The 20,917-nt window shown below is 36.9% G+C and overlaps 1 protein-coding gene across 2 annotated transcripts in view; it reads left to right on the plus strand.

The window, feature by feature from the left end:
- RB1 (RB transcriptional corepressor 1) overlaps positions 1 to 20,917 on the plus strand; it is a 118,708-nt gene that overhangs the window by 13,932 nt on the left and 83,859 nt on the right. For both annotated transcript variants that reach the window (XM_052649984.1, XM_052649985.1), the window contains exons 3-5: positions 11,388 to 11,503; positions 13,528 to 13,647; positions 20,283 to 20,321. In XM_052649984.1, coding sequence (XP_052505944.1) covers positions 11,388 to 11,503; positions 13,528 to 13,647; positions 20,283 to 20,321 — 275 coding nt within the window. The remainder of the gene's footprint in view (positions 1 to 11,387; positions 11,504 to 13,527; positions 13,648 to 20,282; positions 20,322 to 20,917) is intronic.

Consider the following 20,917-nt stretch of genomic DNA (forward strand, 5'->3'; position numbering starts at 1 on the left):
TCCTTTTCCTAGTTGGAACCAGTCTGTTGTTCCATGTCCAGTTCTAACTGTTGCTTCCTGACCTGCATAGAGGTTTCTCAAGAGGCAGGTCAGGTGGTCTGGTATTCCCATCTCTTTCAGTATTTCCCACAGTTTCTTGTGATCCACACAGTGAAAGGCTTTGGCATAGTCAATAAAGCAGAAATAGATGTTTTTCTGGAACTCTCTTGCTTTTTCAATGATCCAGGAGATGTTGGCAATTTGATCTCTGGTTCTTCTGCCTTTTCTAAAACCAGCTTGAACATCTGGATGTTCACGGTTCACGTATTGCTGAAGCCTGGCTTGGAGAATTTTGAGCATTACTTTACTAGCATGTGAGATGAGTGCAATTGTGTGGTAGTTTGAGCACTCTTTGGCATTGCCTTTCTTTGGGATTGAGATGGATGCCCTTTATTTCTTTTTCTTAGCAGATTGCCCTGGCTAGAACCTCCAATACATTGTTACCTTTTTCCTGAACTTAGTGGGAGAACATTCAGTCTTACTGTTACCTATGATGTGGGCTTTCTGGAGATGCCTTTGTCAGGTTGAGGAACTTCTTTTTTGTTCCAATTGTGTTGAGTATTTTGTCAAATGGTTTGGGATTTTGTCAAATGATTTTTTTCTGCATCTATTGAGACAACTGTATGTTTTTTCTCCTTGTTAAAATGTATTGTATTCTTCTGAGATTTTAAACCAACATTGTGTTTCTAGGAAAAGTTTCACTTGTTTATGGTACGTAATTATTCTTATATATATACACATATATTTACATTTTGTTTCCTTGTATTTTGTTCAGCATTTTTATGCATTTGTTCATAAGAGATTTTGATCTCTATTTTCTTTCCTTACAGTGTCTTGTCTGATTTTAGTGTCAGGGTAGTACTGACTGCTGAAGGAGATGGGAAATGTTTCCTTCTCTTCAGCTTTTATGGAGCATTTTGGTTAATTGATGGGCTTCCCTGGTGGCTCAGATGGTAAAGCATCTGTCTGCAGTGCAGGAGACCAGGGTTTGATCCCTGGGTTGGGAAGATCCCCTGGAGAAGGAAATGGCAACCCACTCCAGTACTCTTGCCTAGAAAATCCCATGGACGGAGGAGCCTGGCAGGCTACAGTCTATGGGGTCTTGAAGAGTTGGACACAACTGAGTGACTTCACTTTCACTTGGTGGTGGTGCTCCTGCTAAGTCACTTCAGTCGTGTCTGACTCTTTGCAACCCCCTAGACGGTAGGCCACCAGGCTCCCCTGTCCCTGGGATTCTCCAGACAAGAACACTGGAGTGGGTTGCCATTTCCTTCTCCAATGCATGAAAGTGAAAAGTGAAAGTGAAGTCGCTCAGTCGTGTCCAACTCTTCTTGACCCCATGACTGCAGCCTACCAGGCTCCTCCGTCCATAGGATTTTCCAGGCAAGAGTACTGGAGTTGGGTGTTCACTTGGTGAATTGATACTAATTCTGCTTTAGATGTTTGAATTCATCAATGAAACCAGCTGAGCCTGGACTTTTCTCTGTGGAGAGGTTTTACAATTACTAGCCTAGTCTCGTAACTTTGTTACAGGTCTTTTCAAATTGTCAGTTTCTTTTTGTGTTGGTTTGGTCATCTCTGTCTTTTTAGAAGTTTGTCCATTTAATCTAAATTATCTGATTTGTCAGCAGGCAGTGGCTTATAGCATTCCTGTTATGATTCTTTTTAAAATTTCTATAAGGTTGGTCTTAATATCCTTATGTCATTTCTAATTTTAACTAATTTGAATCTTTTTTCTTGACCAATCTTTTTTTCAAAAAACCAATTTTTGGTTTTGTTGATTTTTCTGTACTTTTTATACTCTCTAAATTTGATCAAACCATTTCTTCCCTCTTCACCATTTAGTGTCTTAATATATATGTCGGATAGCATTATTAAAGTTCATCATGAGCTTTCATCATGAACTACTCAGATATATCTAACATGTAATTATAGATAATTGTTATAATAATATATAATTTGACTGCTATTTTTATTGCAGCATATATTGTTTTTTCTGAGGACCCATGGAAGGAATTTTACTCTCATCTCTGAATGAAGACTAGCTAGGCTTCTTCTGAGAAGAAATTTTATTTTATTTTGTGGTCATTATGACTCTTGTAACTGTTAACAGATTTGAATGCCAACTTTCAAGGCATAGCATGTAGTTTTTCTCACTAACATCTTTCTTGTCATTTTTTTTCCACTTTTCTATATTTCCCTTTCAGTATTTCAAAGAAATATATATTTCTATATGAACATGCATATATAAATGTATATTTATATATAAACACACATATATATTCGAAACTCATAGTATTAAAGTGAGAAGTGAATATCCATTGCTCTCTTTGTATTCCCACCTTTATAGAAATAACCACTGATAAATTTTTATTCATTCTGCCCCTCTAACCCTTCCTCATTTCCCCCTTCACACACACACACACACACACACACACACACACAGAGGATTTTTTTTTTTTCCACTGAGGTTTTATTATTTATTTATACTTTTTAACCAATTTAAGTAATTATTGATGCTTTTGGAATAGGCAATAGATTCAGATGGTTTAAGATTCAAAAGAAATAAAAATGTAAGCAATGAAAACCTCTCTCATTCTTTCCCCTAAGTTACCCACTTCTCCTCCATAGGCAGCTAATAAAAGTTTCTAGTTTTTGTGTTTTTCTGTACCTTGCTTTTTTCATGTAGTGAAGAGTACCTCTCCTTCTGTGTTTAGCTTAATCTTTTTAGCGGATGTATTTTCCATTGTATGGACGTGTAATTTATTTATATATTCCCCTATTAACAAACATTTAGTTTATTTTTGAACATTTGATACTACAAACTGCTGCAGTGAATAGCTTTATATATACATTTAGTGCACAAATAAGAGTACTTTTGTAATGTTGGTTCCTAGAAGTGAAACCACTGGGTCAGAAGACATTTCACATTTACAAAATTTAATAGATTATGTCTTTGCTCATAGGATAGTATCTTGCTGATATCTCACTTTTCCAATAAGGCCTAGCACTGTTTAATACTATGCTCTGCCCTAGTTCTCCCTTAGATTTTCTCTTCACTTTACCCTGCTTTTTGTTTTTAATTGAAGTTTACAGTGTTGTATTGGTTTCTGGTGTACAGGAAAGTGATTCAGTTCTGTGTGCGTGTATTCTTTTTCAAATTCTTTTCCATTATGGGTTATAACAAGATATTGAATATCTTGTTTCTCCCAAGCTCTTTCCCTTTTGGTAACCCATAAGTTTGTATGCTATGTCTGTGAGTCTTGTTCTGTTTTGTCTGTGAATTCATTTGTATCGGTTTTTAGATTCCACACATAAGTGATATCATATGAGATTTGTCTTTGACTTGACTTAACTTTGTATGATTAGGTCCGTCCATGTTGCTGCAAATGGCATTAATGATTTCCTTCTCTTACATGGCTGAGTGACATTTAGTTGGTTATATATACACCACATCTTCTTTATTCATTCACCTCTCTTTATTCTGCATGTTAGAAGTAGATACCAGAAGAATGGTAGCTACCAGAAGAATATATCACTTCTATATAGCACCTTTTCCCCTTAGGATTGAAATGACTTTGGAGAGTTACAGGCTTCCAGGTTTGCTAGGGTATCTTCAACCTCAATTTAATAGGACCATTTGTTTTTCTGTACTTTAAACATCTTTATGCCCTATATAATTTAGATACAACAGGTGTTGTTTTGAAAGAAGTGATTATAAATACTCTCTCAGTGAATCAGTTTTTTTCCTTATGTACATTATAATTTTAAAGGCCTGATATTCATAATTATTGATGTTCAGATTGGTAATTATTTCTATCACATGTTCAGCTATAAACAAGTAGTCAAGTTTATATGAGACCTAGATATTTAGGAGAGTTTTGAAGTGAGTTATTTTGTCAAAAATGCCTGTCCCTTTTCTGTTTTACCTCTTTTCAGTATGTGCCTTGATTTTTCTCATTCTGCAAACCATTTTTAAGATAAGTTGAATCAGATTTATATTGCAGTCAGAAACCACCAAACTTTCCCCCACCTTAGATCTCTTTTAGAAAGTGTACCAAACTTTATTAAGTAATAATTTTTCCTAATTTTATTCAAGCCTGACAGCCCTTGCTTTTTATCAGTATAAAGGTAAATTGTGTTACCTTGCTGCATTGAATTCTAGCAAAAGTGAAACACTTGCTACTTTAGTTACTGAGGCATTAGTGAAAGTAAACATATGGGTTCGCTTAAGTTTTTAAAAATTTAAGCAAATTTGCCAAAGATTATCATTTTATGATTTGAACCCTAGAGACTCCCAGACCACAGGACTTCAGTGATCAATGATCTCTTTCATTTTCCCTTCCAACTAAGATTCTTTTATTCTAATGCCAACTCATTTATTCAGTAGTTATGTTTTCATTTTTTCAAATGATATTGGTGGAATGAATGGACATGCTAACTTTGAAAAATACCATTTATACACATAATTAAATCTGAGGTGTAGTAATTGACTTCCTCACTGTTTTTCATCTTTGTTTCTAAGAGGGCTGGACATCAGTTAATGAGTAGTTGTCTTACTATGGTGGCTGTTTTCACTGCTCTATGGCTCCATCTTCTTGGGTGGATCATTTTTTGGGCCTTTGACTCAGTAAAGCAGAGAGCTTGACTAGAAACTAAATTCCAGGTCAGTTGTGTATTACAAGTTTAGGAAGTGAAGACTGTAATTCATTTCTTTGTGTGAATTAATCCTGCTGATCCTCAGTAGCTGATCAATGTGTGATCAGGAGATAAAGAAATTGTGGTAGGACCAATATTCTCACCTTAAAACTTTTTACTAGGGGGAAAAATGAGAAAGTCAAAAAGTCAAAAGTCATTCTATCCTATGCTGGGTTATGACTATTGATGCTGCTTTTTAAAAATATATACATTTAATGTTAAATTAGTGCTGGCCATTGTACTAGGTTCTTGGGGGTTCAGCAGTGTACTTAGTGTGATTATGCCTTCAAAATCTTACAAACTAGTTGAGATAGGGACAATTGAACAATCTAGTAAACTGAACTTGAGTTTAGTTAGGTGCTTAAATAGTCCTAACCACTGAATTCTGTAGAAGTTCTTAGCTCCAAGTACTCATCTCTTGGGCAGAAGACTAGAGGAATCTGAATTTGCCAAGAACATATTTTTCTGGGAGTAGAGTCAACTCTTTCCCCACAAAGGCACTGTGTAACTGGATGGCTAATTCAGTTGGTGTTTACCTCTGCATGTTGAATCACAAATATGATCGAGCACAAGTGAAGTTCGCTTTTGTATTCTTCTTGGCTCTGCTACTCTTGCCTTCTGATTCTTGTGAGCACATCAAGAATTTCGTTAGCACTCACTGCTGTCAGCTGATAGTATGCAAGCGAGAGGGAGGATTTTCTGGCATATTAGCATGTTATTTCTTTTGTTCTTACATATAACGCTGGTAAGGAAATCCAGGAGGGGAAGATATAAAGGCAGGCCTTAGCCTCTCTACTTCTGTAATACATTTAACTTGTAACTTTATTGCTAATCACTCATTACAGTCTCATGAATCTGGTGTAAGGATGTATCCTTTTGACCCTGAGATAAAGAGCGTGTTTACTATGGCTTATTTCCATCATTTTCATGGTTGATATATTAAAAAGTAAAGATAAGAGAGAGTAGTGTTTTTAACTTTTAAAATTTCAGGTTAAATTCCTGCTAGTTATGTTAACCTACTTTTCAGTAAGATAACCTACTTTTCAGATGTTTCTAAGATGATTTATGTTACCACTTGGGGGAGCTCTTTTATAAGTTAGTGCATCGTAAAAGAGCAAGTGTTGGATTGGCCAGAAACTTTGTTCGGTATTTTCCATAAACTATCATGGGGAAAAAGACTCAACAAACTTTTTGGTTAACCCAGTAGAAGTCATATCACTAACTCAGGGTTACCAGTTGGGTGGTTTAAGTAAACTAAACTAAATGATAGCTTAAATGAGTAGTCTCTTAAGTGTTGATTATAGATTTTCATTTAAACCGTAGTATATGTAATTAAAGTTTTACTATTTTAAAAAAGATTTTTCTCAAGAATATTCATAATTTTCCCTCTCACCTGTTTTATATAACTTTAGTACTTTTTAATTGACTTGCTTTCCCCTCTATTTTATAATTGTAGGTAATTTAGAAAATATACCTAGGATTAATGAAAACCATTTGTAATCCTACCACCTAGAGATAATAGTTAACATTTTGATATATTTTTGCCTATCCTTTCTTTTAAAATTTTTCAACAAATTGGAGTCAAAATAAACACAGAATTTTGTATTCTGATGTTTTTTTTCTTTTAATGTGTCTGTTTTTTTTTCCATGTCCTTATAATCTTTGAAATGTTTTCTAAGAGTCTTATGTAGCTCCTGATACAGCTCTATCATAATTTATTTAACTGTTCTATTTAAAGATATTTAAATGTTTCCCACTATTTTTGCTGTTGTAAGTAATTCTTTGAACATTTATTATACTAAATCTTAGTAATTATTTTCATTGGATAAATTCATAGAGATAAAACTGAACTCTTAAGGCTCTTGATGCAAATTAGCAAAATGTCCTTCAATTAACACTCTTCTGAGGTTCTTATATTCAAAATATGTTTATTGAAAATTACTGTCTTTTTCTTTTGCAAAATGCTTTTTCTTATCCTTTCCTCATTTTTTTCCTTCTTTCATTTATTTTTTTGTGATTCTTTTGGCTGAGTAAAACTTGCTTTTCCTCTGTTTTAATGGTTTCAAAGGTGCTATTCCTAGGCCATTACATAATTCTCAACTAAATTTTTGAGGAAACAATTCAGTTACAAATTTTGGGTTGTAATTGCCTTTGGAAAATAGGGCCTATATCTTGAGACAGCAGTGAGGGCCGGAAAGCAGGATGAGTCACGTGAAACATCTGTATCGAGGAGTTGGGGCTGCTGTAGAAGTGGATGAAGCTACAGACGGCAGAAGGAAAAAGGTGATGGGGAAAAGTCTTTGGAATTAGGAAACTCGGAAGAAGTTGATAGAGATAAAAAAGAGAATGAGGATGTTAATTGTGTTTGAAAAGCTAAGGAGGAAAGTTCCATTACAGTGGTATCAGATGTCGTATAGAGGTCTTTGTAGATGAAACCAAAGAAAAGTCTATATTCAGTTTAGAGAGAGATCTCTTGAGACTTAGACAATAGCCTCAGTAGAATAGCGCTTATATAGTAGAAGTATGTGTTCAGTGGATGCAGTAGGTGTGTACTGGGAGAGTGTATCTGGTGAGTGTGTGTGTGAATAGTGAGAGGTGTGTATGTGTGGTTCATGTGGTTCTAACAGTAGCTTGATAAAGTCCAGGGATAGAAGGATAGCTTTTTAAAAATTTTTTAAGTGATGTAAGCTTGTTTGTGGGGCTTCCCTGGTAGCTTGACTGGTAAAGAATCTGACTGCAATGCAGGAGACCTCGGTTCAATTCCTGGGTCGGAAAGATCCCTGGGGAAGGGATAGGCTAGCCACTCCAGTATTCTTGGGTTTCCCTGGTGGCTCAGATGGTAAAGAATCTGTCTGCAATGCAGGAGCTACCTGGGTTGGGAAGATCCCCTGGAGGAGGGCATGGCAACCCACTCTAGTATTCTTGCTTGCAGAATTCCCATGGACAGAGGAGGCTGGCGGGCTACAGTCCATGGGATCCCAAAGAGTCGGACACAACTGAGTGACCTAGCACAGCACAGCACAAGCTTGTTTGTAGCTAAACAGAAGCACGTGTTTCGAAAGAACTGTAAGATAAATTATGTAAGACAAACTAGGTCTTGAAGGAGGTGATCCAAAGTGGGAAGAAGTGAGGGAGTACATTTACTGATTTAAGAGTGGAGGAGGATGTTCATTTGTCAAAGTCAGAAGAGAAGAGAGACCTGAAGCTAGATGCAGGGACATTGGGAGTACATGGTAATTAGAAATTATTTGATGTGGAGAAACATATTGAGGCCTTTGGAATTGTGATTTTCTAACCTTCTCAACAAAATAGAAATGAAGAGTACAAAACTTTTAGTGGGGTGGTGATATTAAGAATTTCAATAGTGAAAATGTTAGGAAATCAATGTAGAAATGTAGTAAGGAAATATTCTTAAATAAAGGGAAGAAGACTAATTTGAGTGTTAGGAAACTTGGGTTTTATAGGCCTGTGGCATTGATAGGCTGCGTTGGGCAAGTCTTCACGGTCTAATCTTCAATTTCTTAATCTGCACAATGAGAACTGAATCAAATGTCATTTTACGGATTTAAAAGTCTTGAATCAAACTGAACTAAAAAAAGAAGAAAACATAGCTGTAGTAATCAAGTCATTGTAGTATTGGTGGAAAGAAAGACAACTGGGTCAGTGGAACAGGACAGAGAATCAGAAAATAGAATTCACACATATGTGTCAGTGTTTGCACACAGAGGTGCTAAGGTAGTTCAATGGAGAAAAGAATTCCTCTCAACAAATGATACTGGAGCAGTTCGACATCCATATGCAAAAAATGAACTTTAGTCCCTATGTTGCACCAATCATAAAAATTAATTCAAATGAAGCATAGATATAAACTTCCAGAAGATGACCAAGGAGAAAATCTTTGTGACCTTGGATTAAACAAAGATTTCATGGATAGTACCAGCAAGGGCATGATCTATAAAACAAAATAATAAATTGAGCTCCATCAAAATTAAAAACTTATGCCCTTTGAAATATGCTATTTAAGAAAATGGAAAGCTGCAGATCAGTTGAAGATTTTTGCAAAACACATACCTGTTAAGGAATTTGAATCCAGAATGTTTAAGTAACTCTTAACAACTTTGTAAGACAAACAACTGAATAGAAAATTGACAGAAGAAGAGATCCAGATGCTAAGTGAGATTTGAAAAAGTACTCAGTGTTATTAGTCCTTGGGAAAATGTGCCGCTACACACCTACTAGGATGACTGGAAAACAAACAGAAACTAAGTGCTGGTGAGGATGTGAAGAAACGTGAACTCTCATTTGTAGCTGGCGGGGGCGCAAAGCATTACAGCCACCTGGGAAAACAGTTTACCAGTTTCTTACAAACTTAAGCTTACATTTAATATAGAACTTAGCTTTCCCCAGTGAGGCATTCACCCGAGGTAGATGAAAATACGCATCCACTTAAAGATCTGTAGGTGAATATTTAAGGCTCAAGGTTAACAGCCTTATTCATAGCAGTGTATCCAGCTATTGGAATAGATAAACAAAGTGTGATATATTCATACAATGGAGTGCTACTCAACAAATAAAAGGGATAAATACTAATAGGTACAACAATATGGATGACTTCTCAGAAGCATTATGCCAAGTGAAAGAAGCCAGACAAAAAAGGCTACAGCCTGTATAATTCCATTTGTATGACATTCTAGAGAAGGAATTGAAATCAGATCAGTGATTGCCAGGGACTAGAAGTCAATACAAATGATTTCTTACACACAAAACTCCAGTAGTCCTCAGCATTCCCAGGGATGAATATTTTTGGTGTGGAGAAGATTGGGTTGTGGGCAGTTTCTGAGACAGATATGATGTAGAGGAATGAGTGCTAGATTCGCTGATAATAGTGCTGCTGCTGTTTATTACTGAGTGAGTATAATGCCTGGCCCTGTGCCGATTACTTAAGAGCATCCTCACTGTTAGATTTCATAGTGACCCAGATAGGATACTATTATCATTTCTAGTTTAGTAAAAACTGAGGTTTAATTAGGTTTAATCAGTTGCTTGCTGCTGCTGCTGAGTCGCTTCAGTCGTTTCTGACTCTCTGCGACCCCAGAGATGGCAGCCCACCAGGCTCCCCCGTCCCTGGGATTCTCCAGGCAAGAACACTGGAGTGGGTTGCCATTTCCTTCTCCGATGCATGAAAGTGAAAAGTGAAAGTGAAGTCGCTCAGTCGTGTCTGACTCCTAGCAACCCCATGGACTGTAGCCTACCAGGCTTCTCTGTCCATGGGATTCTCCAGGCAAGAGTACTGGAGTGGGTTGCCATTGCCTTCTCCGAATCAGTTGCTTACTGTTATACAACTAGAGTATGTGTTCAAAGTCTTGAATGTTTGACACAAAAATTCATGTTTTTAACTTAAATAGAAGTGTAACTCCCGGGGAGACAGGGAATTTTTTTGTTTGTTCTGTTTTCATCACTGTATCCCCAAAGTGACAAAACTGTGTTAGTTGCATAACAATCATTTCTTTAAAAATTATTCAGTTCAGTTCAGTCACTCAGTTGTGTCTGACCCCATGGACCACAGCATGCCAGGCCTCTCTGTCCATCACCAACTCCCGGAGTTTACCCAAACTCATGTCCATTGAGTCGGTGATCTAAAATATTAGATACGTCAAATTTTAGAAGATACTAAAAAAACAAATTGGAAGAGATAAAACTGTATGAAGATAAAGATATGATTTTTAAAATTAAGGAAAAGTTTAGAGTTGGATAGTGATAAGCTTTGTATTATCCCTAAAATTTGATAATCTAGAATAATTCTTTTTCCTAAAACTTTTATATAATTGAGATTTCAAAATGATATAAAATTGCATCATATACTTTTCAGCCCCATTGTACTCTACAATTAAGAGAAAGCAAGTAGTTGCAACTGTTTGATAGAACATTAGATAATTTGTTATTTCTTTTGTTTTTAATTTAATATAATCCAGTTTTACCTATAAAACACATAATTTAAATAAAGATACATTTTTAGGGGAAAAAGTATTCTAATGATAACGAAAAAATATTCTAATGATAATGATAGCTGTCATTCACTGAGTACAAATTAAATGCTAGGCATTGTGTTAAGGGCTTTCTATAAAGTCTCATTTAGTTCTGACGAAGTGAGGTAAGTATTATTATTTCCATTTTACAAGGAAGGCAGTTAGAGCACTGAGAGATATAAATTTCATAAGGTTAAAAAATACTTGAATCAACAGATTGGTAAAAGAACAAGTGAATTAGAGCAAAAGGAGGATAATCAAGTGAGAAACTGGGCTTTTTTTAAAAAACAATTTATGTTATGAAGTAAAATCTTTCACCTTGGCTTGGATGATGTTATGTTATTGAGAACTGAAAATGTTTACCTCAGAGAACTGACTGGCTTCTAGATTGCTTATAGAAAGTTGTAGTTTAACTTTTTGACCTATCTGGTAATTTTTTTTGCTTTACAATATAAAATTTAGTTACTAATTTTGTAACTAGTTTGTACTAGCCTAGAATTACTCTCATAAAGACTTAGGAACAAATTTATTTTGTTATGCTCAATAAGAAAAAACTTGCTTAGTATTTTGTGTGTAAATGATTTAACAAATTACTTGAAACCTTTTGTTTTGTTTTGTTTGCAGGAAGGTTATGTTCAAAAGAAAAAGGAACTGTGGGGAATCTGTATCTTTATTGCAGCAGTTGACTTAGATGAGATGCCATTCACTTTCACTGAGCTACAGAAAAATATTGAAACCAGGTAAAATTTCTTGCATTAATATAGGCCTCTGCCATTAAAAAAAAAAAAAAAAACTATTCCTGAACTATCATTTTAATAGACTTCAGGGAATTGGTGGGAAATGCCAAAATTAACTAAAACATGGAGAACTTGGGTCAACTAGTGAACTCTCCTACTCTGCTGGGGCCCTTAATGTCTTTATGCTGCACTTTCTTTAAAATGTAGCAGTCTGTGTCTGGGAAAATCTTCATTGTATCTCTCACTGTGTTAACTTTCTTAATTGTAGCTGTTGATAAAGTGGACAAAATAGGCAGATTTATTAAAACCTTTGTAAAAGTAGTGTGAGCCCATCTTCAAGGAATTTGATTTATTGAAGTTTAAGACTTTTAATATAATAGATATTGTAATTGTATATGTTTTGAGACTGTGTATTCAGTTAAGTATCTATTATAATACTTGCCCCTGTAATTACTTAATGTCTGTATTGAGTTTATAAGCCTAATGAGAGTTTACTAATTGTTTCCAACAACTCAAGAGAAGCCTTCTGGTCATTTCTTCTAGTCATTTCTTTTGCAGTATGTTTACAATATCTAACAGTAAATAATTTGCCAAAAAGATAGTAGTATGTTTCTTCTTGGATAAAGCCATCTAGAGTTAAACATAATTGGTGTTTTGTGTAAATGAGATAAATATTTCACATTTTAGTAATTTTCTTACTACCTCTAAATAAAATGTGGAAACAAAGACCTTCTATGTACATAATTTAACTGATTAAATTAGAAGTTGTTTACCTCTCAGAGATTTCAAAGTTTAACTTTATTAAATAAAATCACTAAACCAAAATAGGTTTTATATAGCCAAAAACAATCTGAATATAGAGGTAAATTTTTACATCAGCAAATGTTTTAGTGACCTCAGAGGATTGGAAAGAGAATCAATATTTGGATTAAGATAGACTGGGTATATTTTACAAGATATATGACTTGAAATAGATTGCTTATCCTTATTAAGTCTCGGGTTCCTTTCCTTTCCTGTGAAATAAAAATTATTAGTGTTAGTTGCTCAGTCATGTTCTACTCTTTGCGACCCCATGGACTGTAGGCCTGCCAAGCTCCTCTGTCCATGGGATTTCCCAGGTAAGAACACTGGAGTGGATTGCCATTCCTTTCTCCAGGGAATCTTCCCAATCCAGGAATCAAACCCAGGTCTCCCGGATTGTAGGCAAATTCTTTACCATCTGAGCTCCCAGCTATTTCCTTTTTCCTTCCCCTAAAACCATTGGTGGGGTACAGAGAGAAGGTGTGTGCATCTGTGGTGAGGGAGAGCCATGGCTCCCTGAGAAGGGTGTTAGAGCCAAAGTGGGATGAGGAGGTCATCCCCCAAGGGTGTAGGGGGCTTCCTGACACGGGCTGCTTGGTGTGCAAGGGCAGACCAAGCAGGTGTGTGGAGAGCTGGTGTAGGGAGTCACAGCACGTGTGAGGTAAGAGCTGTCTGGGATGAGCGGTCAGATGCCTATATGGAGGGGTGAGGGCAGTTCAGGGTGGTGGAGTCAGTCCGAGCAGGAGAGGAGGGTGCCAACTTGGAGGAGTTGGTAGCTTGGTCGTTACAGGGGGATTGATTAAATGAGTGAGTTAGAGATAGGTGGATCCCAGGTTTCTCACTGTCAAAGGAGAGTTATAATATGTAAAGGAAAACATTGGAACAAAACAGGTAGTTTTTGTGTTGGATGAATGGATGTGAACTTAGGATCTTTAAAACATATAGCTAGATATAGAACTAAATATTTGTATGTCTGTAATAACCCTTATTTTTTCTGTGTTCTTGGCTTAGGTGTATAGATACAAGGATATGGGTTGAAGACTAGTTGATTTCTTTTTTTCCCTTTAAATTCTAGTAAAATGCAAAAACTAATTCCTTCCAAAGGGTATAATAGTGATTTGTTATAGAGCTAACAGGCCTTTTGAATTGAAATGTCTATGCTTTGAAAATGAAAAAATGAATTTCTAAAACTGTGGATTCACTTTTTTTTATTCTTTACCTTGCAGTGTCTATAAATTCTTTGATTTACTAAAAGAAATCGATACTAGCACCAAAGTTGATAATGCTATGTCAAGACTGTTGAAGAAGTATAATGTGTTATGTGCACTCTACAGCAAATTAGAAAGGTAACGTAAAAATTTTATTAGGATTGCACCCTGCTTTTTCATGTCACTGTTCATATTAGATTCCATCTGGGAACTGTTACATACTTAGTAAAGTTGTTATGGATTGCAGCTTAGATTTGTTCCCTTAATAGTCTTGACTTTCTTATTTGTCCAGTCATATACATTCTGAATGTTTCTTCCAAAATTATTTGTTTTATTCATGTTTTACTTGTTTTAATGAACTTCGTTTCCACTTTAGCCTTCTCTGCCAGAAGACTTGTAGTTCTGAATGGAAGAGTCATCTAAATTTAAGATTCTTCCTAGTGGTGACCTTACTCCAGAGAGAATGAAGAGACGGAACCAAAGCAAAAACAACACCCAGTTGTGGATGTGACTGGTGATGGAAGCAAGGTCTGATGCTATAAAGAGCAATATTGCATAGGAACCTGGAATGTTAGCTCCATGAATCAGTGCAAATTGGAAGTGATCAAACACGAGATGGCAAGAGTGAACGTCGACATTTTAGGAATCAGGGAACTAAAATTGACTGGAATGGGTGAATTTAGCTCAGATGACCATTATATCTACTCCTGTGGGCCAAGAATCCCTTAGAAGAAATGAGTAGTCAACCAAAGAGTCAACCATCATAGTCAACCAAAGAGTCTGAAATGCAGTACTTGCATGCAATTTCAAAACTGACACAATGATCTCTGTTCGTTTCCAAGGCAAACCATTCAATATTATGGTAATCCACATCTATGTCCTGACCAGTAATGCTGAAGAATCTGAAGCTGAACGGTTCTATGGAGACCTATAAGACCTTCTAGAACTAACACCCAATAAAGATGTCCTTTTCATTATAGGGGACTGGAATGCAAAAGTAGGAAGTTAAGAAACACCTGGAGTAACAGGCAAATTTGGCCTTGGAGTACAGAATGAAGCAGGGCAAAGGCTAATAGAGTCCTGCCAAGAGAATGCACTGGTCATAGCAAACACCCTCTTCCAACAACACAAGAGAAGACTCTACACGTGGACATCACCAGATGGTCAACACTGAAATCAAATTGATTATATTCTCTGCAGCCAAAGATGGAGAAGCTCTATACAGTCAGCAAAAACAAGACCAGGAGCTGACTGTGGCTCAGATCATGAACTCCTTATTGCCAAATGCAAACTTAAATTGAAGAAAGTAGGGAAAACCACTGGACCATTCAGGTATGGCCTAAATCAAATCCCTTATGATTATACACTGGACATGAGAAATAGATTTAAGGGACTAGATCTGATAGAGTGTCTGATGCACTATGGACGGAGGTTCATGATGCTGTATAGGAGACAGGGAGCAAGACCATCCCCAAGAAAAAGAAATACAAAAAAAGCAAAATGGCTGTCTGAGGAGGCCTTACAAATAGCTGTGAAAAGAAGAGAAGTGAAAAGCAAAGGAGAAAAGGAAAGATATAACCATTTGAATGCAGAGTTCCAAAGAATAGCAAGGAGAGATAAGAAAGCCTTCCTCAGTGATTAGTGCAAAGAAATAGTGGAAAACAATAGAATGGGAAAGACTAGACATCTCTTCAAGAAAATTAAAGATACCAAGGGAACATTTCATGCAAAGATGGGCTCAATAAAGGACAGAAATGGTATGGACCTAACAGAAGCAGAAGATATTAAGAAGAGGTGGCAAGAATACACAGAAGAACTGTACAAAAAAGATATTGACAACCCAGATAATCATGATGGTGTGATCACTCACCTAGAGCCAGACATTCTGGAATGTGAAGTCAAGTGGGCCTTAGGAAGCATCACTATGAACAAAGCTAGTGGAGGTGATGGAATTCTAGTTGAGCTGTTTCAAATCCTAAGATGATGATGCTGTGAAAGAGCTTCACTCAATATGCCAGCAAATTTGGAAAGCTCAGCAGTGGCCACAGGACTGGAAACGGTCAGTTTTTGTTCTAATCCCAAAGAAAGGCAATGCCAAAGAATGCTCCAACTACTGCACAATTACACTCATCTCACATGCTAGTAAAGTAATGCTCAAAATTCTCCAAGCCAGGCTTCAGCAATACGTGAACCGTGAACTTCCTGATGTTCAAGCTAGTTTTGGAAAAGGCAGAGGAACCAGAGGTCAAATTGTCAACATCCGCTGGATCATAGAAAAAGCAAGAGAGTTCCAGAAAAACATCTATTTCTGCTTTATTGACTATGCCAAAGCCTTTGACTATGTGGATCACAACAAACTGTGGAAAATTGTTCAAGAGGTGGGAATACCAGACCACCTGACCTGCCTCTTCAGAAATCTGTATGCAGGTCAGGAAGCAACAGTGAGAACTGGACGTGGAACAACAGACTGGTTCCAAATTGGGAAAGGAGTACATCAGGCTGTATATTGTCACCCAGCTTATTTAACTTACATGCAGAGTACATCATGAGAAACGCTGGGCTGGATGAAGCACAAACTGGAATCAAGATTGCTGAGAGAAATGTCAATAACCTCAGATATGCAGATGACACCACCCCTATGGCAGAAAGCGAAGAAGAACTAAAGAGCCTCTTGATGAAAGTGAAAGAGGAGAGTGAAAAAGTTGGCTTAAAGCTCAACATTCAGAAAACTAAGATCATGGCATCCGGTCCCATCACTTCATGGGAAATAGATGGGGAAACAGGGGAAATAGATGGGGAAACAGTGGAAATAGTAGCAGACTTTATTTTTTTGGGCTCTAAAATCACTGCAGATGGTGACTATAGCCATGAAATTAAAAGACGCTTACTCCTTCGAAGGAAAGTTATGACCAACATAGACAACATATTCAAAAGCAGAGACATTACTTTGCCAACAAAGGTCCATCTAGTCAAGGCCCTGGTTTTTCCAGTGGTCGTGTATGGGTGTGAGAGTTGGAGTGTAATGAAAGCTGAGCACCGGAGAATTGATGCTTTTGACCTGTGGTGTTGGAGAAGACTCTTGAGAGTCCCTTGGACTGCAAGGAGATCCAACCAGTCCATCCTAAAGGAGATCCGTCCTGGGTGTTCATTGGAAGGACTGATGTTGAAGCTGAAACTCCAGTACGTTGGCCACCTGATATGAAGAGCTGACTCGTTTGAAAGACCCTGATGCTGGGAGAGATTGAAGGCGAGAGCAGAAAGGGATGACAGAGGATGAGATGATTGGGTGGCATCACCGACTCAATGGACATGAATTTGAGTAAACTCCATGAGTTGGTGATGGACAGGGAGGCCTGGCATGCTGCAGTCCATGGGGTCACGAAGAGTTGGACACAACTGAGCAACTGAATTGAACTGAACTGAGTGGTGACCTTACTGCCAAGTTATGACTTGTATATTAATGGTGGTTTAGAGGAAGTAGTTTTTTTGGTGGAATATCCTTTAAGAAACTTTAGGCTATCAGCTGTTTTAGCACATATAAATTAAGAAACTACACAGGCATTAATGAAATGACTATTGGTAACCGCTATGTGTTAGATGCTCGTAATATGAAATCATATGATAACTGTGATCATCAAGAAGTTTACAGTAAATAAGTAAATTATATATTTTAATAAAATTACATGCAGTAATTGTTTGATGTCCTATTGTAGAGGGTTGTTTGTAAGAAGCAGAAATTATGTAGTGGGTAACAATACTGTGTATTTTTAAGGTAATAAGAAGAATTATGGGGTGAAAAAACTGTAGAAGAAGGCAGTGTCTGAGTAGAGTTAAAGGATAATTAGAAACTCACCAAGCAAAATATGTGGAGACTGGGACTGAGCATCCTAGGCAGAGTGATCAGCATGTGTACAAAGCCAAAGCAGTACCATAAAGTACTTTGGATATCGCTAATGGCTAAAAGGTAGGAGGGGATGAGATTGATAGTGAGCTTGAACTTTGCCCAGAAGGCTATGGAGTCATTGATTTTAAGCCGGCAAGTGACAGAGTCTGATTTGGTCTGTAAAAGATCACTCAGGCCTTTGTTAAAGGGATTTGGAATTCTTATTGACTAGTTTATGAGATAATTTAATGTTTATTCGTCTTGAAGTGAATCAGGATTTTTTTTTTCCCTATCTTATGTGTACCTTCTTCTGAAGAACTGTTGGGAAAATTAGCTGTGATACCAAAAGTGAAAGTCACTCAGTTTTGTCTGACTCATGGACACATGGAGAAATAAACAGGCCTGCCAAAGCCTGTTTATTTCTGGGTTCACTATATGTATGTATATGGCAGTGTGCTGTAGTGATTAGGATAAGTTTTAAAAAGCTAAACAGATCTAGATATGAATATTAATTTTATCATTTACTGACTTTGTAAGCTAGAGAAAGATACTTAACATCTTTAAACCTCAATTTCAATCTGTAAGGTAGAGCTAATAATGCTCTCCTTGCAGAGTAATTGTAACAATTAAGTAAGACAGTATTATTCGTTACTTCACCTCCTAGCACATACTAAATGCTTAATAAACAGTTGCTTTTAAAGCTATTACTAACTATATTAGTGCTGTTACATAGAAATGTAAAAATGCAAGCCGTATATTTTAAATAGTAGCTGCATGACAAGTATAAACAAGTGAAATTAATTTTAGTGTTTTATTTAACTCATATATCCCAAAACATCAAATTTTGACATGCATCATCCATCCATAACTTGTGTACAGGTATTTATGGCTGTGTTATTTGTGTTAGCCGAAAAATGGAAACACCCCAAATATCCATCAGCGGACAGAAGGGTAAACAAAATGTGAACTATCCATACGGTTAGAGGGCTTCCCTGGCGGCTCAGATGGTAAAGAATCTGCCTGCAACGTAGGAGACCTGGGTTCGATCCTTGGGCTGGGAAGATCTCCTGGAGAAGGAAATGGCAATTCACTCCAGTACTCTTGCCTGGAGGAGCCTGTTAGGCTACAGTCCTTGGCATTGCAAAGAGTCAGACACAACTGAGCAACTGACACACACATCCATATGGTAGAATACTCTTCAGCCATAAAAGGGAATAAAGTACTGATATATACTACAGTGTGGATGAACCTTGAAAACATTAAGCTAAGTGAAAGATACCAGATACAAAAGGCCACATACTTTTATTATATGATATGTCCAGGACAGGCATATCTATGACATGGAAGGCACTATTTCAGTGAAGTCTTCTCTCCCAGTATGTTACCTCTGATTTGCTCCTCAGTGTAGCCTTGGACAGGTGCACAGTCACTGAGCTGACAGCAGTTTTTTTCTCTTTAACCATCTTTCCCCCTGTTGTTAAGCTAACTGCCCCTGTTAATATCACACTTAATTGTTACCTCTCATTTATTGCTGATTACTTTCTTGTTTTTGACAACGTTCTGAGTCACAAAGTGCTTCACAGTTTAATCCAATTAAATTTGGCTGCCTTTGCAGGAGTAGTCTTTGATGTCAGGAGAGTTATTCCTAGCTGTTTCTTTCCCTGGTTCTCCTTTTAGTGATCTAGGATTTAGCTTTTTGCTCTCATAAGATCTGTTGGTTTTCTCTTTTATTGGCTTTTACCAAAATCTGCATTGCCTTCAACCGTGCTGTTATTCTTGAACTCCCCCACACCATTCTGGGGGAAGTTAATTCCCCTAGGGAGAGCTCAGGGCTCTGTGTTCTTGAGACCTGCTTCTCCCCAGGCTGCCACTTCTGTGCCGTTGGTTGGGAGAACAAGCTGACAGTGGTCTCGTCTCTTGCAGCGACGCCTCTGCTTTAAGAGCAGGGCACTGAGGAGAGACAGTAGCCCTAGTCTTCCCAGGTCACCTCTCTTGGCTGGAACCTCTGTCCCGTGAGCCAGCCGAGATAAGACAAATCAGTATTTTGATGTGTTGTGTGCCTGGCATAAAACTTTACCCTATGAGTGGGTGCGAAGTGAAGGACAGGAGCCCCGTGCTGCTCAGCTCCTCTTGCCTGGGCTAGACCTTCTGCAACATAGACCTGTGGGAGATGAGAAGCACTGATAGCCTGCTCTCCCCAGAGAGAGCTCCAGGTTGAGAGCTGGAGAGAGAGGAGCCCCGTGTCTTGGTTTCACCTGTCAGGCATAGAGCTTCCTTATGCTGAACTGGAGAGGAGGAAGAAATGAGTTTTGCATTGAATTCCTCAGACTCATTGTTCTCATCAAGATTTGTTAGATTTTCTTGAAGATATGTTCCCTTTTTTGTTGTATGCCCTTAGAAAAATTTCCAGAGACTTTACATGGTTTTTCAGAAATAGTTTTTTACCAATTATAGTTATTATTTTAGGGAACAGGTCTGTAAAGATCCTTACTCTACCCACCATTCCGGAAGTCACTGCCCTAAATAAGTAGGTTTCCATTAAGTAGTACTTTTCAGTTGTGTTATTTCAGCAAGACTTTATTAAATAAGCTTTTATGAGCTGGTGTGAGATTGTAACCAGATCAAGATTCAGTTACAGAATGTATTCCAAGTTACAGATGCACACATGGAGTCGAGTTGTTTTGTAACTAGATATTATAGGGATGTATGGAATGTCATAAATTGGAAACATCTACTTTAACTTTGTTCTGTAATGCTGTACTTAAAACACGTATCCTTCTTAAAATAGGATGAATAAAGCAGTATAAAATTGACTTCTAAATTATGAAAAAATGTTAAAAGTAACTTTTAAAAAAGCCATGATGTTAACATAATTATTTCTTCCTTTCAGGACATGTGAGCTTATATATTTGACACAACCCAGCAGTTCGTAAGTACCTCAGAGCATGTTATTTTTCACTTTTTGGGTTTTTTAATATATGAAACAATCCCAAACACATTGATAATTTCAGGGTTGATTTGATTGCTTATTTCACACTACTTCATAAATTAAGGTCATAGATTTAAGCCCTGTGCAGATTATTTATCTTTTCACAAAGAAAGTGGTATGAGATACTTGCCTTTTACTGTAAGGGAGAACTAGTTGGAAACTAAAGGGAGAAGTTGATTCAGAGCAGTTTTTTTTACCAACTCTGAGAAAAATGCTAATTCATTGACAGAATCTTTATTGAGGGTGTATTACAGACATTTTATTAACTAAGACTTAAAGCATAATTTTTGTGTAAGAATAAACATGAATGTCTATATTTAAATTTCCAAATAGTCTTTTTAAATATATGATACATATTCCAGCAGTATACCATTGTAAGAGCTCTACAGTTTTGTTTTGTTTTTTTTTGTTTTTTCAGAAAAAACTGAGAAAAACATAATGAGTAATACATGAGATTTTCTGCCCCGCAGAAATAATGATACTGAAGACAATTGATACAAACAGAAATTGTATATTTGTTAATTAACTCTATTAAT

The sequence above is a fragment of the Budorcas taxicolor genome, chromosome 12, assembly GCF_023091745.1.
Source record: "Budorcas taxicolor isolate Tak-1 chromosome 12, Takin1.1, whole genome shotgun sequence".
Classification (NCBI taxonomy): Eukaryota; Metazoa; Chordata; class Mammalia; order Artiodactyla; family Bovidae; genus Budorcas; species Budorcas taxicolor.